The sequence below is a fragment of the Rhinatrema bivittatum genome, chromosome 17 (genome assembly GCF_901001135.1).
Source record: "Rhinatrema bivittatum chromosome 17, aRhiBiv1.1, whole genome shotgun sequence".
Lineage (NCBI taxonomy): Eukaryota > Metazoa > Chordata > Amphibia > Gymnophiona > Rhinatrematidae > Rhinatrema > Rhinatrema bivittatum.
Genome location: NC_042631.1, coordinates 9082248 through 9106065, shown reverse-complemented (window position 1 = coordinate 9106065; position 23818 = coordinate 9082248). Strand labels below are relative to the sequence as shown.

The window sequence follows — 23818 nt, the reverse complement described above, 5'->3', positions numbered from 1 at the left end:
TATATATATATATATATATATATATAAATATGTATATATATTCAAAACAACAAACAAACTTAGTATCTGATATTAAAAATACTGTACTGAGGGTTAAGAAAAACATGGCAAAAGAGTAGAGTGCAACAGGTAAAAATTAAAAAGTACAGAGTTGGGGACATTCAGTGAAGTTACTAGGTGATAAGAGATGAAAAAGAGAAAATGTGTGTGTGTATATATAATTTTTTTCTTTTTCTTTTTTTTTTTTTACTCCATGCATAATTAAACTCTGGAATTTGTTGCCAGAGGATATGCTATTAGTGTAGTTTTAAATTGCTGGAAGAAAAATCATAAACGATTAGGATGGATTTGAAATCCACTGTTTATGCCTGGGATAAGCTGCAAGGACTCTGTCAACCTTTGAGTATCCTGTCAGGTGCTTGTGACTTGGATTGGCCACTGTTGGAAACAGGATACTGGGCTTGATGAATATTTACTGTGACCCAGTATGGCAAATCTTACCATATTTTTTTGCTCCATAAGACGCACTTAGGATTCAGCGGGGGAAAATAAAAAAAAATAAAAAATGGTGTGCTAAACCGGCTCTGTTCCCGGGCATCTGTGCGTCTTATGGAGCAAATTAGGGGAGTACATAACATATTTTTTTTTTTTTCCCCATTTCATTTTCGGGTCTGGGGAGGGCTATTTTGGTCCACTCCCCCAGAACAGAAAACTTTTTTTTTTTATCATTCTCTTTCTGTGGGAAAACAAAACCAACCCCCCCCCCCCTCTCCCCATCCCAACCCATTACATTTAATTAACTACAACCCCCCTCAAGACCTGCCAAAAGTCCCTGGTGGTCCAGCAGGGGTCCGGGAGCGATCTCCTGCCCTTGGGCCGTCTGCCAGTAATCAAAATGGTGCCGACGACCCTTTGCCCTTACTATGTCACAGGGGCTGACCAATGGCACCGGTAGTCTTATGGAGCGAAAAATATGGTATGTTATGGGGGAACTAAGAGAAAAGTGTGTGGGTGGAATATCTTATTACACTTGTATAGATATGGCTGCTGTTGGGTTCATCAGAGTTACAAAGAGATTTTTTTATGCTTATAACAACTTAAGTAAGGTTTTAATTGCGAGAAGGTGGCATCTACTACTTGTGTTCAATCTTTCTTTCCGTGTCTTCTCCTCTGCTGAATCTTCGGTTCTTTAACTTGGTTCGTCTTTTGTCCCCTTGATTAGTTTTCATGTGTTTTCAATTCATACGTACTTATTTTGTGTTTTCTGGTTGCTGAAACTAAAACTGTGTTTTGCAGGTTCCCCTACCACACAATCAGCTCAATCCTTGTTCACAAATCCCATTGGATTCCCCTTGGACCTGCCTACCCCACTCATTCATGCCTTCAAATGATTGATCTTACATGATTTAGCATCTTTATCCTTTACTTTGTTTCCATTTCCATAATTTGTCTAAATCTCATTTTCAGCATTACGATCATTACAGCAAGACCCAGATATCACCAACAAACCAGCTGATAAAGGTGGTGTGTAGTTGTCTTGGACACCACTGTCTACATCGCTGAGGTACATAGAACGCAGTGTTAGATGAATGTCTACCTCTACCTCTACCTCAAGACCCTACACCAGCTTTAAAAAACCACTATTTCCTCTATTCAGGAGGGCCTACATCATCTCACTACTCGAGAAGCAGTCTTTTTATTTGAGAAATTTCCAATTACACCAGTACCAGCTCTTGTTTCTGGGATTGGCTCCCTCTTAGAACCCCTTTAAAATTTGTCAATAAATTTTGATATTTCTTCATACATCAGAGAATCCAGCTACTTTATTACCATTACACAGATGTGGTAGCCCCCATCCTGTAACTTCTGCTTGGTAACTCTAGACATAGAGTCCTTATATACTAATATACCCTAAGATCGTGCCCTCTCTCTGATTGGGGGCCCTTTGGTCAAGAACTGATTCAATCAGCATATTCCTACATCTTTTTGTTGCAACTAACTTTGCTGGCACTTGCTGAGAATTTCTTCAGTTTCCAAGGTACATTTTACAAACAAATCAAAGGCACAGCGATGGGGTCCGCAATGGCCCCAGACGTTGCTTGCCTATGTTTCCCAATTTGAAGCTGACTGGATTTACATTTTCCATCACTTTTATCACAATCTGGCTTCGATTCATTGATATTTTTCTGAAATGGACTGGTACAGTTATTCAGTTCTGCATATTCTTTGGTTAAATACTCATGATCCCAGCCTTCATTTTTCATATGCCATTGACCCCTCTAGGATCTCCTTTTTGGATTTGTTTCTGTCAACAATGATGGTTCACTTTCTACCTCTATTTTCCGCAAATCTACCAACCGTAACTCTGTTACAATACAACAGTAATCACGCCCATATGATTAGAGATAATATCCCTACCGGCCAATGTCTGAGACTACGTAGGCTATGCAGTTCATGGTCTTACTACATTAATACAGGAACACGCTATGAAGCGACTGTTTTTGGACAGAGGATGTCCAGTGCACAATCAAGAGCATACAAAGATGTGCTCTATGCTAACAGAGACTTATTATTCTTACCGACCTCTTCAGACTCCATGGACAGACTTACATGTATACTTCCTTATTCTAGCCACATAGGTGAAGTCTGCTCGAGCATCAAGCAACATTGGCCTGTGCTATCACCACATTCCATTTTTTACGAACTACTGAGGTTCGCGTTTCGAAGAGGTAAGAACCTCCAGGATATGTTGGTCCATTCAGACCTTCGTGAGAAGCCCCCCTCAGCTACTATACCTGCAGGCCACACCCCTTGTGGGTCCTGCATAGTTTACCCATTTTCGGAATCTCTCACCATTTTTTCTCATCTTCATAAGGCCAAGTGGGACCTACAACCTTATTACAATCTTTCTTACTGCTTTAATATGCAAGACTTGTCTGCCTGCCTATTGTGTTGACTGAATAAAACCTTTCTCTACTTCCACACAGCTTCTGTGCCTGTAGATGTCCTACTTTATTTGACGCACCTTTGCCTTTGTGGGACCTACTTCTTGCCATGTGGATATGCGAAAATGTTCACACTGCATAAGAGTGTACGTAGACACATGCAACTGATTTCAAAATGTAGTCTTCTGCTGGAATGCTTGTTTACAATCACAGTAAAAGAATCTTATAAAACACTATCCTGAGAATCGCATTTCATGTCTGCTTTTTTCTTGTGTGTGCTTTGGTTCATGCGCATAAAGAAAGCAAATGATGCTTGTATCTATGAAGCCTCTTAAACTACTTGGCATTTTTAAATCAAATGGACTAACTCAATACATCTGTGACTTTTTTTTTTTTTAATGAGCTAAGCTGTCTTCATCAGGTCAGTAAGAAATGGAGCATAGCTCTCCAAAGCTGAGATGTATTGGTCCAAGAAAAAGGTCTTGCCTATAATACGTTTTGACCTTTTATTTTTATATATTCAAGGGGAATAAAATAGCAACCAGCATACCTGAACTGGAAAAAAAATCTAACTTGTAGAATTAAATACTGTTCTTCACCACAGTTATTGTTCAGTGATTAACCTGTTAAAATCGATAAGAAATTTATGGCAGATGCGCAAAGGTGTAAGTTCCTTTCACCCTTAGTCTACAGTGGGCATTATTCTAATTGTTCCATTATTAAGCCAATTAGCAGTATCATGTCAAAATTCTGATTACTTTCCTGTAGAATAGAAATGTTTAAGTTGAGCAAGTTTTTTTTTTTTGTTTTTTTTTGTTTTTTTATTCCAGTATGTGCTTATCTCCAGAACCAGAAACCCGGCAGTCACTTTGGTTTTGAGCTCTTGTCTATCCTATTCATATTTTATGTTATAAGTTGCATGAAAAGCACAAATCTAACTCTAAGAACAAGTGTCAGATCCATTAAGCAGCTTCTCTTGGTTATCTTACCACAGATTGCTTTCAGTAATGCCTGGCAAAAATATTCACATTGCCAGTGTGGTACAACTGCTGGTCCAGTTTCTCCATTAAAAATACTCTGGGCAGATATTTCCCTGTTATCAATAGCTATTGATGGGTAGCTGGAGTGGGGTAGCGGCTGCTATGCAGATCTAGGTTTAAGCTGGGGGTGGAGGGGCTAGTGAAGGGCATCTAGGAGCTCTGGGTTAAATTTTGTACAAGTCTGGGTTGGGTTTTTTTTTTAATAATTCAGTTAATAAGTGACTTTGAAATGTAGCAGTATACCCAAGACTTACAATAAAACAGCAGGGCACTCCTTTGGATGCTGTTTGCACTCTACTAGCAACTTTCCAAATATTTCTGAACTTCCGTCTCACCACTCTGGCCAACTCCTGTTTCAGCCATTTAAAGCAATCGTTTGCATGAACCCTCTGAAATCCCCCCACACAAATACTCCAACCTTAAATGAGAACAAATTTTATAGTCTAGACATTAAACTTGTTTTTCTTAATTAACTGCAAGAAATGTGCATTTGAAAACAATGCAAAACAGTTCACTGCTAATGAGATCTGGTTTTATGTAGCCAAGTCTAACTATGGAAATCGGACACTAATTTAAACTGTCAGGTTTGTACTCCACCCAAAGAATGTTAATGCGATCAGACGTTTGCATAAAGGATCATTTTTATATGAAGTCTAATGTTATGTATATGATTAAGTTTTTGAAGGTTTGAGCTGGAAATAATCTAAGGCTTTCTGATAGTTACTTTTAAAGATGTTTTATGATTATTAAAAAGGCAATAATAGCTAGATGTCCGCGTGGAAATGCAGGCACTTTTGTGGCAGGCTATGGAGGGGGACTGGATTTTTGAGCACCAGTGATGTGACCTGGGAGGGGAGGGCTGCTGGTTGTGGATGGTTATCTACCCAAGATGTTGGATAGCTGAGGAGGGAAGATGACCCCAAACTGTCCCGGATAAGGAGTGATATCTTATAAGGGGGGGGGGCGTGCTCTGTGGCTGACAGCTGGGATATATCCTTATAGATTGAATAGGTCAGATGGTCTCTGTTATTCCATATGACGTAGAAGAGAGGGATCACTTCAGCTTGGATTACTCTATATTGAGAAGGGCGTCTAATCAGAATGGTGGACTAAATCCGTGCATGGTAGAACACGACAAACATTCATGTCAGAGTTAGAGTATTTTTAATATACTTCACATAAATTAGATCATTATAGTTTTCAGAACACATCAAAGGCATATTTTTGTTGAGTACATGAGAGAATTCTTGCATTGTGACCTTGTGAGGGTTACTTTACTTCATTGCCTCAGGTACAAAGTTAGATTGTAAGTCCTCTGGGGACAGGGAAATACCTGCTGTACCTGTATATAACTCACCTAGAGCTACCAATGAAAGAGCGTGAGCTAAATGAAAATACAGACTTTTTTTTTTTTTTACATTTTCTGTGTACCATCTTCTAGCCATGCCTCGTTCCTGCTTCTCTGCTCCTTAGTTTTCCAGATATACTCCGTGTCTTTATACTGCGCTTCTTTCTTCAGGAATTCTGTCCCATGTTATCTAACCTAGGAGCTTTGGTTTTTCTCTGATTTTTCCAGGAGTTTGCAGCTCTTACTAAAGAACTCAATGTGTGTCGGGAGCAGCTCCTTGAAAGGGAAGAGGAGATTGCTGAACTGAAAGCAGAAAGAAATAACACAAGGGTTGGTAAATTATTTACTTGGTTGTATGTGGGGGGTTTTCCAGTTTTGATGTTTAATGCTTTTCAATCCTGTACATGTAAAACTGGTGCTAATTTAATCCATTTGTCTGTCCATCCACTGGCATAATAACTTCATAAAAATATTTACCAGTCGTGCCTAAACGTGAGTGAGCTCTGTCCCCTGCTCTACTGAAACTGACCTTGATCTGAGAAGGGGTGAGACCTTTTTCACAAGGATTAAGGTTGACAGCACTAGGAAATTCATGAATAAGTGTACTTTCATGTTCCTTTCCTTGTTTTAAGTCTGCTTATTATAAGCCACCTAGATAGCAGGCTGGTGCCAGTATTTCTGGGCAGTGTTAGCACAGGCATTGCAGCAGCTGATGGTTCCTCTGCGGGCTGCTGGAGAACTTTTCCCTGTGGCACTTCTTAAAACACGAAAACATTCCCATGTGACTTACTGTTTTTAACACAGTCACTATGCATAGGATTGGCTGTCCTCGAGTCCTCTGATCCAGATCTACACAAGATGAGCTTTAAATAGTCGGGGTTTTTTTTCTTTGCTGCACCCAAATAACTCAGCTATCCCTCTGAAGACTTAACTAGTGAGATACTGGCAGGAAAAGCTGTTAACTTACAAAAGGTGCATCCTGACAGTATGAGTCTCTTAATGAGGTTGTGCATGTTGAGGATGAAACGTTTGTGTCTCTGCCTACCCCCCACCCCCAGACATCTTGTTTGAAGCTGTGCCCATTACTATTTTTTCCTAGTGAGAAGCAGTTTGAAGGTCAAAAATGTTTCACTGGTCATGTTTTATATTGCAATTTCCTACAACAGCAGTGCTTCACATCTTGCAAATGTTAAACCATAAGAACATGCCATACTGGGTCAGACCAAGGGTCCAAGCCCAGCATCCTGTTTCCAACAGAGACCAAACCAGGCCACAAGAACCTGGCAAGTACCCAAACACCAAGAGAATGGCCACTACTATTACTGGTATCAGTAGCATGGGATCTTCTAAGTCAACTGGATTAATAGCAGTTAATGGACTTCTCCTCCAAGAACTTATCCATACCTTTTTTTTTTTTAAACCCAGCTACACTAACCACATCCTCTGGCAACAAATTCCAGAGCTTAATTATGTGTTGAGTGAAAGAATGTTTGCCAATTTTGTGCCACTTGCTAACTTCATGGAGTGCCTTCTAGTCCTTGTCAGGGAAGCTAGAAAACTGAGAAAAAGTGCATAGAAGGATTTTTAATGACTGAGCAGATCGAGCATTTAGCATAATCCTTCATCTCTAGGACCAGAGGCAAGAAGGACAGCATTTGTCCAGTAATGAGGTCTCAGATTTTGGTTGCCCAGTTTAGTTTGGCATTTTCGTATTACCTGAAAGAAATCCAGTTTTGATTCTGGAGGTAAAAACGCATGCTTTTCTTTGCTTTTTGAAGGCATGAAAATTGTCCTTATTGAAGTGCCATAAAGTGGATTAATCCTCTAGTTTTTCATTCTGGTGTTAAAAGGTTTAAATCAGTCTAAATATATTTTAAATAAGCTTAAACTAAGCTAGAGAGATCCAAAGCTATCTTGATAAATGTGACATATAAGGAAATCTCAAGTGAAATGTGAAGTTGTGTTGGGGTTGACTTCTTCTGCTGTGTTTTTGTGAGTGGTTTTTTTTTGTTTTTTTTTTAAATTTCTCACTTACCTGCTTTTGTTCTTTCAGCTGCTGTTGGAACATCTGGAGTGCCTTGTTTCTAGGCACGAGAGATCTCTTAGAATGACGGTGGTAAAGAGACAAGCACAGTCTCCTGCAGGAGTATCCAGTGAAGTAGAAGTGCTCAAAGCACTAAAATCACTATTTGAACACCATAAAGCTCTTGATGAAAAGGTATTAAACCTTGTTAATTAGTCTGACACAGCCATATTTATATCTATATCATCTCTATTTAAAAATTAAAAAACAAGAGGAAATATCCCTTCAAGGCATGGAAGGGAGTGCATGTGAATAGCTTTTGTCAGTACCATGTATCAGGAATATTGATTGTCCCCTGATGTTTGCAGTCACTCTGAGAGAAGTAGCTTCGGTATCCTTCTCACTTGTTCAGCCTTTCCAGTATTTTGTTTAACTTTACCAGAAGGTTGCTGCCACTGCTCCACCAAGCATTTAGCAGGCCCTTTCCTCACCTACAGCCAAACGAAAGGTGTTTTGTCTCAGAGATAGCCTGTGCCAATGTAATTGTTACCAGGATGTAATTCAAGAATACAAAACTGCAGAGCAGGCAGATCTGTGACCATATTTACTCTAAAGTCAAGTGCTTAGCAGTGTACTGTAAGCATAACCAATAATGGCCGTCAATACGTGCAAAGAAAATAGATTTAGATTTTATATACTGTTCTTTGTAGGTGAGAGAGAGATTGCGAGTAGCACTAGAGAGATGTAGCTTATTGGAAGAAGAGCTTGGTGCCACACACAAAGAGGTAGGTTCAACATATTATTTCCTGCATGACTTTCCACCCTTGCAGTACTTGATTAATAAGACGGTTTTCCTCTTCTCTGACTGAGGGGATCAGGCCATTAGTTCTTAGCCTTTTGTTGCCAATGTTTCTGGGTTGCACGTGGTTCGCTTTTCTCATACTCTAATCCAGTGATGCCCATGGGATACATGTAGCCTTGCCCCAAACTCTCATCCGCCTACAATGGGCTTTTAAAACAATTCTAGTTTGCTGCCTAGCAGAAGTAGTGACCTATGCAGAAAACTAGTAAAATTATTATGTGCTCCAGGCCCAGAAGTGGCGGCATTATAATCCAGGCATGGTCAGTGATGTAGGCAAAAAAAAAGCAGGGCTGCCATATTGGAGCACAGTGGGAAAAGATGAAGAAGATTGGAAATGTCTTCTGTTTATGCCAAAGTGGTTACGCTGTCATGCAGTGCTGCATGTGGTTTGTGGTACTCCTAGAACTGTATTAGATCTTTTTTTGTTTTGTTTTGTACTCATTATAAACTTCATGGTCCTGGAGTTGGGCGTAGCCCTGGGCTGTTTTAGGAAAGAGCCAGTTGACCTCTGGGTCGGTGAAAGTTCATCCTCACTCCAATCTCTCATTAGTGGCCTGCAGTCTGCTCTGTACAATACAAATTTATTTAGCATAGCCTTTCCAAAAGACAAATGTGAGAGTACTGCAGAATTTAAAAAAACATAAGAAACAATTATAACTTTATAAAAATAAAGTAGAAAAATGCCCAAACCCAATTAAGAACAGAATTAATACTAAAACCAAAAACCCATTACAACTGATGAAAAACAGCTATATTTAAAAATAAATAAATAAAAGTACTCAAAGAGCCAGATCTTAAACTTAGAGAAAAGTGTCAACGCCCTATGCCTCCAAGGTATTTTATTCCAGTATTTTGATCTGTTCCTAGTGGGCTGAAGTGTATTAGAAGAGGAATCCAATAATTGCAAATATCCAAAGCGTCCACTTTTGTGATTAGTTATGGTTCAGTTTAGAACCTAGGGAGGACTAAAATTGTATGCAAACAAATATCCTCCCTCACCAGAACTGTTTGTGTCAGATGGCTTGTTCTGCTTACTAGTGCACAGTTTCATTAATTACCTGTGGAAAAACTGTAACGGTTACCTTGAGTGGATGTGCTTGCTATTTGGCACAGCCCTTCTCAGAGCTGGGCTGGCTGACTTCTGGTTTGTGTGCAAATCATGAATCCGAACCTCCAAGCTGTGGGCACTGGGGTAGAAACGTTGCTGCACACCCAACTTTGACTTTAACGCTGAATGCTTTGTAGTGATTGTAAGACTAATGCGTTTTGTTTTTAGTTAATGATTGTAAGAGAACAGAGTTTTCAGAAGAAAGTGTTCATCGATGGGATGCCAGTCATAAACCATGAGCACGAAAATACTCCAAACACTAATGGAAATGTGAGTTTTGATCTGATGCACGGAGCGTTTGCTTTCTTTGAGAGGACCTTTTTTCAAAAGCCCAAGGGCAATTGAAATGGCATTTCCTTCTGTCATACTCAACTGGATTAAGTTTAAGAGTAATTTCATTTTTTTTCCCAAACTGGGATCATTGTAGGAAAAGAGGCACCAGTGGCTTCTCACGTGTTGTAATAGTTTGCCCTGTTCATGACAAACCTGAATTTTTTCACGTGCACAAAATGGCTGTCTCTGTGGCTGAAACCAGTGAGCTCTTATTACTTGACTATTTTCATATGCTTCATTGTCTAATGATAAATGTAAAAAGTGCATAATTGACCATCTATATCCGAATAGCAATCTCGCCCTGTTAGTGTGGATGCTATATTAGGGCAATTCATATTACCCCATGGCACAAGCACGCAGATCCCCTCCCTGAGAGGGTAGAGAGAACCTGTCTGGGCTGGGAGAGCCCCCACCTCAGTAAGAGAGCGGATACCATGGAGTAAAATTGGGTTTCTACGTGTTCTGTAACGAAGTGAGCTTGAGATGTTGCATGAATACTTATCTTTATTTTATAAACATACATCTGTTTTCAAACTTCAGACTGGCACAGATTAGAAGGAAGCTGTGTCGTCTTGTTCTTCTAAACTCTGAAGTGATGTGATAAATGTCTTTGAATAACAGAGGTCCTCGGATGGTTCTTTAAGTCATGAAGAGCTTGGTAAAGTGATGGAGCTCCAAGAAATCATCGAGAAACAAACAAAGGAACAGAGTCAAATGAAGGATCGGTTAGCTGTTCTCTCTGGCAGAGTAACAGAGCTGGAAGAGGATCTCGACACGGCTAGAAAAGATCTAATCAAATCTGAAGAGCTAAACACCAAGTTACAAAGAGATGTACGAGAGGTAAGGGAAATGTTGATTTCGCGTTTTCAAAAGTATTGAAATGAAATACTCGGGCAGTTTTGATCTACTTAAATATGTGTGTGAGTTCACCAAATGGTGCATTGACTTGAGTGCTTTTTATGCAGTTTGAATGTTTGTGTAAAGGCCATGTCGAAAGTACAAAATATGGAGGAAAAGCTATAAGTATGCAAAGCTATTAGAAAGTCACTGCATTGGAAGACATGCGGGTGTCTGTGTTTCCTAAGTCAAAACCTTACAAAAATGCTAGTGGTTCATGTCAGACTCCTAGTGGAGGCTTGCTTCAAAGTGCAGATGTGATAGCACTGAATACTTTACTTTTGGCAAGGCTTTGAAAGTGAATTGTTTTTGTATGTAGTTGTGAATTGAGTAGTGACTTATTGCTGTTCTGGAGAGCCAGAGACGAAGGCTCAACTAGTGACGTTTCAAGAGCTGCGTTAACCAATACCTGAATCTCACAGTTGTCTTCAGATATTGTGGTTTTTCTTCATGTTAGTCTTGTCTAGCTCCAGTTTTGTCTATCAGGATACCCATTTAGTTAAGTGTGAACCTAACTCTGTTCTGTGCTAATTTTTTAAACCAATCCATTATGTAAAAAAGCCGTACTGAGGGTCCTTAAGGGAGCCAGCATTAAGTGATGGATATTAAACTCCAAAAGGAGTTGGAAGTGAGTGCTTAATGATAGTATAATGTATTCCCTTCAGGAATAGGGTATGTGTGTGATATACATTTTAATCCTGTGTAAAAATGTCTTGCTATAACAGTTTTAATGTCTGTTAAACCAACAGACCTTATTGTGGTTCCCAAGCACTCAGCCAGTCAAACCTTTGCATATGCACGAGAGAGAGAGAGATTTGCATACATTGCAGAGCATATTCCTTGTGGATATCCTGAAAACCTGACATGTTATGGTGGGTCCTCAGGCTGGAGCCCTAAATTAAACTCTCTGGTCTTTGTTTTGTGTGTTCGTCTCCTCTCTCGTAGGCTATGGCCCAAAAAGAAGACATGGAGGAGAGAATAACGACGCTTGAAAAACGCTACCTCGCTGCACAACGTGAAGCCACATCTGTGCATGACCTCAATGATAAACTTGAAAACGAAATGGCTAATAAGGAATCCATGTTCAGACAGGTACTGATCACGCACTCATCTGCTAAAAATATCCGTGTATAGGTGTGGAAGCAGCTGATAAAAATGGGATGTAATTATAAAGGGCACCTTGCAATCATTTCTTCATCTGAAGAATGAAAAGTAGTGAATACAGAATCTACCACGAGTATATCGTGAGGAGGGGAATTTGAGTAGAGAGGCTTCCGTGGTTGCTATGTAGCGGTAATAAAACTGTAGAGAATGGCGCCTTTTGGAAAAAGGTGAGAAATGCTTTGTGACATCTGTGTAGTGCAGGGGCAGGAGTGATGGAGACTCACGAGACGCTCTCTGAACTGTGTGTATTGTTGGGGAGAGTAGTTGGGTCACGTCGTGGAAGCCGGTCCACCGCAGTGCTACTTAACCCAAGAGTCATCTGCTACTCACGTTAGCCCACCTACAAAAACATTGATATGCAAAGTGTAACTCTGTGAACATGTTCCTGTCACTTCTGGCCAAAATCAGCATTATTAAGCTAACTAAATACTGAGAACAGGCTCTTTCATTCTGTGTATGCCTTTAAGTTTTTCATCTTGAAAAAAAATTTATTTTTAGGAGACTTTTAAAAGAAGAAAATTGATTATTAAAAAAAAAATATTGTGCTGGGACCAGTCTGATGTGTTGGTGACAGGGGCTCCATTCCTAGACTCAGACTTTGCTCCTTTGGTTGGCCGAGGCTGGAACTGCGGCAGTCGCAGCTTTGACAGACCCTGACGGGGATTTCCAGGCATCGGCAGCAGCTGGTGGGCTAAGATCCCACACTTGCTAGGTTTCAGGGGGGGAGCAGTGGCCCCCGTGCCTCTGTACTGGATAGGCTGGAGTAGCCTCGCTGGCTCTAGGCCCTCCTTAGGAAGCTGACAGGTTGTTATTATTATTTTTTTAATGTGTATATGTATAATCTTGGTCTGGTCAATCTTATTTGTCATGGGTGTGGTACCAAAGAACTGCAGCACTTCTGAGCAATGTCTCTCTTTCTAAAAATCCTTGTCTGTGTACGCAGTCATTTCTAGATTTGGAATGAGAAAAGGTGGCTTGTAGCTGGTGCACTTTGTGTTTCTCTCGACCACAGGTCGACAGGCATTCAGTACACCATTGGATTGTGTTTATTGTATGAGGGTTTTAGAATTAGCTTCGCTGTATTGGTTTGCCAGCAGTGTGGAATAAATCTGTGTCGAAAGGTAAAACATTTCGTGGTAGGTGATAAGAAAAATGCAGGTTTCTGGTGCTAGAGCCCTCCTCTCCGTTTTTCCTTACAAAGAAAGGAAAGCTTGAACTGCATGGTGCCCTCCATTTTATTTTACATGCGGTGATGTTTTCCTAGTTCTTACTTCCACAAGCTGTTCAGGTCCTTATGGATCAACTTCCAATACAACTTGTAACATCTTTAATGGCTAGCTCGTCTCCTAGATGGAGAAAGAAGTCTCTGCCCTCCGAAAACTTCCCAGAGGCTTTTCCATGGGCCCTCGTGTGTCTTTGTACAGAGGCTGTGACTCTGTTTCCTTACCTTTTTATGCCCTTCTGGTCAAGTCTGAACAAAACCAGAATGGTGGTAATGGTCCTAGTCAGAGACCCTTGGGTAGGGGGATAAAACGAGTGTGTGTGTGTGTGTGTGTGTGTGTGTGTGTGCGTGCAGCTGCTGCTGTCTTTACAGATTCTTAACTTTGCTCTTATTTCTTGTGCTGCTTGCAAGTGACTTGGGTCGTCAGGTTAAAACTGACCAGCAGTAGTGGGCAGTAATGCAATCCATGTTTGTCGAGCAAATGTGCAGCCGTCCCTTCCTTACTTACTGGGTTTTACTCATCAGAGTGAAGAAAAGAACCGGCAGCTGCAAGAGCGCCTGGAGCTGGCCGAGCAGAAGCTGCAGCAGACCTTGAGGAAAGCAGAGACGCTGCCGGAGGTGGAAGCCGAGCTGGCCCAGAGGGTGGTGGCCCTGTCAAAGGTGAGCTGCAATGCCAGGGACATTTTGTAAATTACTTTGGTTACTGTGGGGCTCTTGCTGGAATCTGTGTGGTTGACCTCTCGTGCTCACTCGCGATTATAGATATCTATATATAGCGAGAGATCTATAAATATATAGATATATAAAAAAAATACTTTGCCTCTCCTCTTCAGAAAGTATTTTTAGCAACCGGTCCTTGTGCAATGTTCTGTGTTTAAATTTGCAGAGGCTGTGACTATATTAACTTTTTCTAATCTGGTAAAAAATGTGTGCTGGGTCCTAGTCATTTCTTGTTTCTTTTTAAGCCCGTTTTCTTCCTGGATTGGGTGGTTTAAAAAGAATTCAGGAATGCCTCTTGTGGCAGATGTTTCACTGTGTTTTCTGTGCACAACACGAATGAGATCTGCTGCACTGAGGCTTCTATAGGAGCAATACAAACGGCAAACAAGTTTTTCTGTTCCTTTTACATGAGCTGGGGATAAAAGTACTGGATGCTTTAGTGTGAGCTGGCTCCTTTGTGCTTAATTTTGAACACTAAACTGCAGTACTAGCCGGTTCTTTTATGCTAATTCAGCCCCTAAAACAGCAGTTTATCTAACAGCTAATGTATAGCAGCAGATCTCAACTGAGTCTTTATGCTGCTTCAAAAGTCTATGACTTTTTTTTTTTTTTTTCTGTTATCTTTCCTGTCCTGCTCTGACTTTGTAGTCTGGGAACTCTGCTGCTAAGGAGGCTTAAGCTGTTGGCACTTGCTTCCATGCTTAGGAAGGTAGAATCTGCACATCAGTCACTCTTCTTGCTTCTCATTGCTTTCTATGACAACTAATTAATTAACAGCATCAGGAGAGACACTAACCTCACATGTACACTTAATGATTGTCCATTGATCTCCTTTAACTTTCTCCGAGTCTCTTCTAGTAGCTGGTAAAAGGTTTGCACTGCACATCGTAGGCACCCAAGTTCATGTCAGAGCATGCGTGTTGCTGATTCATCCATTTGCTTTGTATTGAAAGACCCTGAAGTTTTGTTTGAGAGAGCATGTGTGTGTGTGTGTGTGTGTTAAATATGGTGCAAGTGGTGGGATATTCTATATTTAGAAATATTTCACAGTCTTGCTTTATGACATTTGTAACGGGTCCCAGAAGAGAGAGGGGCGTCCTGCCCACTTCCCAGCTGCTGCCGTGACTTGCTGATCTGCAGTAGCATTCCTTGTGAAGGACAGCCCTAGGTAGAAAGAGGGGTTCGAGCCAGGCTCTCTTCCTCCTCCTGGAAGATTGTGCATTAAAGAGCAAGAACCACCCTGATGCACCTGTCCGGTTTTATATTCAGCCAGAAAACACAGGGGGTGTCCCAGCTAGGGCTGGAAGCACTTTTAATTTTCTTCCTGTGTTAGTCTGAGTGCATAAGGCATTTTCTGTGTCAGAACAGCACTCCTCGTTCTATTTCTTTCCCTTGTATTGTATCTGCCTGTGAATTTCCAGCTACAGTACAAAAAGATCTCATGTGCTTTTACTGCTGCTGCCAGTGCAGGCTTCAAGGCATGCCCTTACCTTTTTGGTAAAAGGTGGACAGTGCCAGCTGCTATTCCAGTGTGCTCAGAGTACTGGTTTTTAATTTTAGATACAGCCAGAAACAGCTGCAAGGGATCGCTGCTTGAAATACTGGGTCTAATTTATATTTTACATGTCATCTGCTTAGGCTGAGGAGAGGCATGGTAACATTGAAGAGCGACTTCGCCAAATGGAGGCACAGCTGGAGGAGAAGAACCAGGAGCTGCAGCGGGTAGGTGTCTGAGATTTTGTACTCCTACAGAACTGGCGCGCTGCCAAATCCCCCCCCCCCCCCCCCCCCCCCCCCCCCCCCCCCCGCTCGTTTCTAAAAGGTCTGCGGATCCTGCTTTGCCAGGCCCCAAAGGACGAATGCCAGAAATGAACAGGAAGTAATTCTGCCAGTTGGATAATTTGGGTAGGTCCCTGGCACTGTTCGATAGCCTGAAGCCCATGAGACACTCTGGCTCCCACTTGCCAGGGGCTTTTTATGGCCACCTAAATTTAGAAATCCAGGGATCTAGATTCCGCAGTAAAAAATACAAACCAGGGTTGCACTGAGACAGTCCAAATTTTAATAAAACTTAACAGGAATTTGAAATGCCCTTGTCTAAAAAACGTGTAAGGGTGTGACTGGGCTCAAAATGTTTTATTATTTTAGGCACGTCAGAGAGAAAAAATGAATGAAGAGCATAACAAACGGTTATCGGACACTGTAGACAAGCTTTTGTCTGAATCCAATGAGAGGCTGCAGCTTCATCTTAAGGAGAAGATGGCTTCACTGGAAGACAAGGTGGAATATTTTAAATATATTGGATGATACCAGAGGCAGAGTTTTTAGAAATGATAGGTTTAGTATTTTCTAGGTCTTAATTTACCTGTATGGAATGAGCAGGTGTCTACTTTATTATTTTATTTATTTATTTTTTTAATCAGAGAGACGAGAAGATCTCTTTCCTGAGTGGAAGCTCCTAATATGGAACCTAACATAACCTGCTGGTACTTCAGATTTAAGGCTAATTGGATACGCATGGCTGTGTGTTAAAAGCAAATTATTCTAGGAGCTTTTCATGAGCATCATGCCATGTCAGCATGGGTCGGAGGGTGTAGTAAAATGTTAATAATGTCAGACACCAAAGGTAGACCAGTAATAGCTTTTTTTAATGCACACTGTACAAAACAGAAATTTGACGCAGAATGTCAAACCGTGCATATGCATGGTTACCAAAAAAAATTGCTCTGGTTAGAACCCTTTTGCACCCTCTGACCTGTCTGGGATAAAATTGTGGTTAATATTAAAAGCTCGTTAGGACCAGAATCATACGTTGAATTTGAACTTCTGTATCAAAATGTACAATATTTTGGGAGCCTTGACTATAAAATAATTTATTTATTTATTTATTTTTAATTTTTATATACCGGAATTCCTGTATACAATACAAATCAATCCGGTTTACAATAAACAATAAATTACCCTGGTTGGGGCGGTCCAACCTGGGCTTATTACAAGGAACATTGAAAAGTAAATATAATATTTAACCTGGGCTTATTACTTATTATTACTTATTACTTATTTAAATATTATTTAAATAATTATTTAAATTAATTATTTAAATAATATTTAAAAAACATTTTATATTAGCTAACTGATCAGGTGCTTCTTAAAAATGTTTTCTTTTCTTATGTAATTCTCACCTCCCTTTTAAAATAAATTTTTAATGACTCGGATGTCCAGATTTAATGGTGGCAGTCCCTTTTCTTAACATTCACTAAAGCATGTTCCTCCAGCGGTTTTCAATATTACTGATTTTTTTCAAAGAAAAGTTGACCAGGAATCACTTTGCTCCTATTGGAATGATTTGATGTGCACACCTTGGCGTGGTTAGACTATTAGAATTAAGCACTTAAGCACAAAATGTCATTTGTTTCTGCTTGTTGGGGCTTTATTCAGCAGGACAATGACCCAAGCCTGAATCAAATATGAAAGTTACTTTCCACCTTTAAGAGGGCTGGCACTGTACTTTACTGCTCACCTCAAAGACCATTCCCAACCTATGTGAGATTCTGACTGAAAGCTGAAATGCCTTAAAAGCTACTGCAAGCAATTGAAGAGCTTAATTATCGGACAAAATTATTCTATTTCCTTCTGACTGTTCCCCTTCAGAAGCCTATGATTAAGTTTACCTAAAATATCATTCCTTATATTAATAACTTTGTCTTTTAGAACACCCTCATTCTAGAGGTGGAAAATGCAAAGAAACTTATAGAAGAAATACAACACGAGAAGGTAAGGTCTTTACCCAGGATCCTTTTTACATGAAAGCTGCGTTCCCCTTTCTTCTGAGGCAGCCTCATTAAATGTCACGTCACAGCATGTTGTCGAAGGTTATTTACATTTTGTAGGCGTGCCATTTGTTAGCTTTAGATAATCTGCCTTTGGCATAAAGAAGTTAGGTTACAAAGTCCACAAAAGGGATCAGGTTTGACAAATGGATCTGACTTAGCTGGCTTAAGCTTACAAGGCTTGCCTTTTGTCATTTCATCCCCTTGTAGGATCAGCTGCTGTTGGACATGGAAACCATGAGGTCAGAAAATGACCAGATGAGAATAAGGGCTGCCTCCCTTCATCATAGGTAAGAGAGAAGTGGTGTGCATTTCATTAAAACGTTTCTGCAGGGCTGTCCCAGGGGTCTAGCTGGTGAATAAAAGTTTGTACCTTGAACGCCACTGAAGTGTCCAGCAGGGGAATTATGAATGAGCAATGTTGGTGATGATGGACTGATCACAGTTTTTCATATTTTAAGTAGGCCGCACTTGGGCAGTGTACCAGACTTCAGATATGCTTTGGCACCTTCATCCATGGCGGACAGCCATATTGACTCCTATAGCACCGCCTCTGTATTACGGCGACCTCAAAAAGGGCGTTTGGCAGCTCTCCGGGATGAGCCCTCAAAGGTAGCAGAAATTGTCTTAGAAGTTCGGTTATCAGATCAGCATATATACATTCCTGTTTTCTAATTCCCTATTTTGCTGCTTGTTGCATGTTAATATAAAGCAGACAGCGTTACCTCTTCTGTTCCCCTTACTTCCCACTCTGCTGTTAGCGAGAGCTTTTTTGATGACACATCCTTCAGAGTCCTAGACTTCACGGGAGAGCACAATACCTCCATGGAAGCCGACCAATGGAGAAGCTTTAAGTTTAGCTTGTTTGATTTCTATTCTGCCTTTCAGGCACTTCAAAAGTTGATTACATTCAGGTCTGTTGGCGTTTCCCTATCCCCAGAGGGCTCACAGTCCAAGGGGGGTCTATTTACTAAATGCAATAGGCAATTAACAGGTGAAAAATGCATATTGTGTGATATTTGGCCTAAAAAATGCCCCTTCTTTAAATGAGCTGCTGTGCATACATTTGCATGTATAGAATTTTCAAATGCATGCAAAGCAGCTCATCCATTACTGAATTTGCATCAAAATTACCAATGAGACTTGCCAGAAGTATCACAAGCTGCATTATGATAGCCGCAGCTCAGAGGCATTGGGGTCAATAACAAGAATCCCAGTGCTGCCTCCGTGCATCAAATTAAAGGTCCACACAGCCTATTAAACCCCCCCCCCATCCTATCTCGCCAAAGTGCCTAATCCCCACTGGGAGTCTGATATAACACCCCCCCCCCCCCCCCCCCCCCACTCTCTGCTGCCTTTAGAGATGGCTGAAAAGGAAAGGTTTAATAAACAAAGTCTCAAGTGCCGACCCCCTCCCACTCCCACCAGACCCATCCTTTTTAAACACAACATATTCCCTGGTAATCTAGTGGCGACCCGGATGCCATTTTCCAGAATGTCACGGGCTGGCCGTTGCCCTTATCATGGAGTTGGGGAGAGGTTTGGGTGGAGTTGGGGAGAGGTGGGGGTGTTGCCCAGTGACACTTTGTTCTCTTTTTAAAATGTTTTTTTTTTTTAAAGCAGTCTGTATAGGTGGTGGTGGGTGAATGAACTACCCCCTAGAGGTATTTAGGCACAATGGTGGGGGTTATGAGCCTTGTGGCCCCCAGGCAGTGTGTGCTGCCATTATGTGTGTGTTTGCCCCTTTTCTTGTAGAATAGAAATATGACGGCAGAAAAAGACCGTATGGCCCAGTCAGTCTGCCCAGCATTATAATTCCCATCACTTCCTTAGAGACCCCTATACTTATCCCATGACTTCTTGAAATCAGATACTGTTTTGTTTCCAGCACTTCCACCATCCACCACCCTCTGTATAAAGAAGTATTTCCTAAGATTATTCCTCTCATCTCATGACCCCCTTGTTCTAGAGCCTCCTTTCCATTGAATAAAGCTCCCCTCCTGTGCATGGAAACCTTTGAGATAACTGAATAGCTGTCGTATCTCCCCTATCTCACCTTTCCTCCAGGAACTTTAAGTCTATCCCCATATGCTTTAGAAGGACCATTTTAGTAGCCCCCTCTGGACCAACTCTACCCTATTTATAGTCAGTTTTTCTTGTGGTATTATATAAACAATCATGGGGAGGTCACCATGATACTTTCCCAGGGAGGGGTCAGATATCACAGGAACGCCCCTCACAATGTGAAGCGACTTGCCCAAGATTCCAGCGATGCTCCCCGTCCTTGTCCCATGTTGTTCACCTAAATGCAAGAGATTAGAAATGAGGAAATGACCATGATGGAGAGAAGGATATCAAAAAGAAACACAAAACTACATTTCTTGATGCAGGAGATGAGGAAATGCCTTAAACTGTGTAACTGAATTAGACTGAGCAAACAGTGCAAGGTGGCTTTAATTGAAAACTGGACAGAGAGCCTCAGTTGATAAAGATGCTGTAGGTGCAGCCATCACTATATTGTCCCATCGACCTGACTAATTTTAAAGACCTTTCTCTATCCTGGGACCCTCACACTGAAAAGAATCAAATATCTCTGGTGTCACTTATAGAAGTCAAAGCAACTTTCAGTAGCTAGAATGTCTAAAAGCTGACTCTTGTGTTTTTGCTGTCCTCTTTCCTGCTGGACGAACGCCTGCAGCATGTAAGTTTGCTGTTTCCATAATTTTTAACCTTTCTTAGAATGTGACTTTATTCCACCAGGTTAAGTAATTTGAGGGGTGGGTGGTTTTTTTTTTTTGGATCAAACAGGTGCAGACTCTCAATGAGCAGGACTGGGAGCGTGCGCAGCAAGCGAGCGTCTTAGCAAACGTAGCCCAAGCTTTTGAGAGTGATGTCGATGTCTCGGATATGGAAGATGACCGGGACACGATATTCAACTCTGTTGATCTGTTATCGCCAAGTGGGCAGGCTGATGCCCAGACTCTAGCCATGATGCTTCAGGAGCAATTGGATGCAATTAACAAGGAAATCAGGTATGTGCCCAAATGTTGTGTACTAGGGTTTTTTAAATAACGATTTATAAGTGCAGCGTTGTGAACTGATTCTTTGAACACTACAACTTGGTGTCTGTTTTACATTTGCCTGTTAGTGTAGCTGGTTGTGTGTAATTACACTTATGCTTTGCACTTTTTGGAGGTTAAAAAGTATTTCTTCTGATTGACTGTTTGAGGCCTTGTATCTCCACTGGCCCTCGATCTGTTCTGGGGTCCAAGCAAGGCCCTTTTTAATAAGGGTCAGCAACGGCTTTTAGAGAGCTGTAGGGATGAGAAGAGAAGAACATGAATTCCTGGAATATGCATTTAATTGGAGCATTTTTAACTCTAAAGGTCTTAAAGCTAAGTGTGAATTAAATCAGCTATGTGAGTTCATTGCTTTATCTAAAGTTTTGGATTTTTTTGTGTAATGGGTTTATTTACTGAATCAAAATTCAGAATTATGAAATGTTCAGGTAGAAACCCTCTTTAATGTTAGAAACAAAGGAATTTGCATATTCTAATTTTCTTATGTAGTGGCGCCATAATCTTTGGTCCAAAAGGAGGTTTATTTAAGGATCTTTTCTGACTCACAAGAATGGTTGTGAGGCAGAAGAGGCTGACTGCATGCATAATGGCAAGCTAGACAAGGGTCAGAGCTTGGCCAGAAGTAGCCGGTTTTGGTTAAGATTTTGAGTTTAAAAAGGAAGATGTATTGAATAAAAATCAGAATGTCTTCAAGTGAGCTTGAATTTTCCTGTGGAGCATTGATCCCTTTTATGATGGGACACATCCTACTTGGAATGTGTTTCCACTTTTCTCAAGCCTAGAGTACCTAAAAATATATATATGATACAACACACGCTAGCACTGCTACTATCGTGTTACGAAACCTTTGTTCTGTGAATACCAACAGGGTACAAATATAGCAATGGAAAGGAGCCCACGACTATGATAGGAAGGGCTTATTTTAAAGTATTCCAGCTTCACTACTGCAGTTAAAATCCCATTTCCTCCTTCAACACCCCCTGTGAATGTGTAGTGTTCTGTACATCCCCCAAGAAGCGAAAGTAACATTTAATTATTTATTTCTAGTTCAAGACTTGACATGCACCAAATGAGCTGCTGCTGTTTTTTTTTCTCACTAATGCTTCATGTGTGTGGTTTTCAAGAGCATTTAGCACTCTAGTTCTTTTTGCTTGACTTTTGAGCCATGATGAAGTGGTATTGTAATCATATTGGGGCATAGTAGTGGTAGATGCTGCTAGCGATTTGCTTTCTAGTGAGCAGCTGCTGTCTCAACTATGCCATATCTATCGAGCGTGCATCACTTCTGATTCTGTTCACCCTTGGAAGGTGCTGATCCATAGAGGTAGGTGGGGAGACTTGTCAGTGACAGGAAGAGCACAGGAGGTGGTGTGAAACAGCTTCTAGATAAGACCCTGATCGGTGCGATTGCTAGAAGGAATTTACACCGAAGAATTTCCATTTACTTTCACAATTTCTTATACTGTTTTGGCCAGGGGAAGGACACAGGTGTTGTAGCAGGGACAGGAAGAGAGAAGCGGGATTTGTGGTGGCTGTGACAAAACGACCATTGAAACATGAAAGTCCTGAGTAATGAGTTTAGGGACTGTTGAGTCTCTTCCAAATTGAGAACATTTGTAAAACGGCCTCTTACTATGTCCCTGAAACATTTGTTTCATCCAGGATGATCTAAACATTGAAATCAGTTTTATTCCTTCAAGTAAGGTATTTTTTCTAGAGAGCAAATGATTCCAAACATGTGTTTCTGAAATATATTATTATTGAGCAACTATGCTCAAGATAACATGTAGCTAGATTTAATGGGTTAATGGAGCAGAATTGCATGAAAAATTCCCCCCACAGAGGAGTCTTCTGGATGTGGGAGTGGTGCTGATTTACATCCATGAAGGAGATTCTGGCTCATGTATTCTTCCCTGTGACATATTTGATAGATTATTAGTGTGAAGGTGGTGCCAAAACAATATCTCTGTTTTCAGGCTGATACAAGAAGAAAAAGAGACGACTGAGCAGCGGGCAGAGGAAATAGAAAGTCGGGTTGGGAGCGGGAGCTTGGACAATCTTGGCCGATTCAGGTCAATGAGTTCAATCTCTCCGTGTTACACGGGCTCCTCTCCTCCTGGCAGTGGCCGCTCTACACCAAGGAGAATCCTGCATAGTCCTGCCCGGGAAGTAGACAGACTAGGAGTCATGACGCTTGTAAGTGCCTTATAGTTTTCTTCTTAATTTCAGAATATCTAAAAAGTTACGGCAAATGTCCCTAAATCGACAAACATGTCTTCCCTCCCCCATAGAAATAAATGAATGTGAGAAGTCTGATGCCATTAGCAAAACCGCCATACACAATAAAATATACTTTTTGAAGTAGGTTCTACTTTATGTAACCAAAACAAGGTTTGCTGTAGATGTGGGTACATCCATCGATTCAGTAAGATACTCAGCTTTGATAGAGTAGACAATACACCTGTGAAAGCAAACAGTTTTGGTATATTATATATGTTTGTCTTATTTCTTTTGACTTAATCTTACTCAAGACTACAAGTCTTTCCATATCGCTCTTTTTCTGTTTAAAAAAATATTTCACCATTTTCAGTACCTACATTACCTCTACAATAGCTGACGTGAAACACACAATTGAACATAAAGTGATATTCTTGTTTGATATTGTGGGGCCCATGTGACAATTTGTAAAGTTTATGAAATCTATTGACTTATCATTTTTTTTTTTTTTACAATAAAATACTGCAGCTTAGGTGCAGCTCCTGGAGACCCATTATGCAGGGTCTTCAGTGTCTTAGCATATTTTTTCAGTATCTCGTCTCATGTGCGTGTCCTGCATTGCAGTGCTGCTCTGTGGCAGAGAGTGGGCTGCAGCCCCCTGACTGATGGCCAACTGTAAGAGCGGTGCATGTCTGTCTCGCTTCCCCTTTGTCTTTTTCAGGAGCTATTGTGATTAAAGTTTACTAAGTCATCTTAATTTCTGAAAGAAACCATAAATGTATTTTTAATTTGTTTGTCTTCCACACATTGTCAGCCAGTACGCAACATTTAAGCTTCTGTTCCTGTTCGGTATCTGACGGACCCGTTTGGAGTTTCTCCTGGGCTTTAATTGTCTATGCACCAAGCATGCCCTATGGTGGTCCTCCAATTTTCAGAAAATGGCAGATTGATCTTGTTGCAAATTGAACCTGCTTGCTGACAATGTGTCGTTCTATCATTTTATTTTTAGTTCATCATTTCCTTTTTTAT

General features: G+C 40.8%; 1 protein-coding gene and 1 long non-coding RNA gene across 16 annotated transcripts in view; one reads left to right on the top strand and one right to left on the bottom strand.

The window, feature by feature from the left end:
* PPFIA1 (PTPRF interacting protein alpha 1) overlaps positions 1 to 23818 on the top strand; it is a 92668-nt gene that overhangs the window by 28944 nt on the left and 39906 nt on the right. For 13 of the 15 annotated variants that reach the window (XM_029582636.1, XM_029582635.1, XM_029582628.1 and 10 more), the window contains exons 3-16: positions 5562 to 5663; positions 7387 to 7551; positions 8067 to 8141; positions 9495 to 9596; positions 10281 to 10499; positions 11502 to 11648; positions 13468 to 13602; positions 15301 to 15384; positions 15811 to 15942; positions 17374 to 17436; positions 17703 to 17782; positions 17954 to 18104; positions 20301 to 20524; positions 22549 to 22768. In XM_029582636.1, coding sequence (XP_029438496.1) covers positions 5562 to 5663; positions 7387 to 7551; positions 8067 to 8141; positions 9495 to 9596; positions 10281 to 10499; positions 11502 to 11648; positions 13468 to 13602; positions 15301 to 15384; positions 15811 to 15942; positions 17374 to 17436; positions 17703 to 17782; positions 17954 to 18104; positions 20301 to 20524; positions 22549 to 22768 — 1899 coding nt within the window. The remainder of the gene's footprint in view (positions 1 to 5561; positions 5664 to 7386; positions 7552 to 8066; positions 8142 to 9494; positions 9597 to 10280; positions 10500 to 11501; positions 11649 to 13467; positions 13603 to 15300; positions 15385 to 15810; positions 15943 to 17373; positions 17437 to 17702; positions 17783 to 17953; positions 18105 to 20300; positions 20525 to 22548; positions 22769 to 23818) is intronic. The other 2 variants (XM_029582641.1, XM_029582626.1) reach the window with 1 other exon arrangement.
* On the bottom strand, positions 5331 to 14655 carry LOC115079271. The gene is made up of 2 exons (XR_003853243.1): positions 14459 to 14655; positions 5331 to 5636 (listed from the first exon to the last, which is right to left on the bottom strand). It is a non-coding gene; the product is annotated as an uncharacterized LOC115079271 (long non-coding RNA).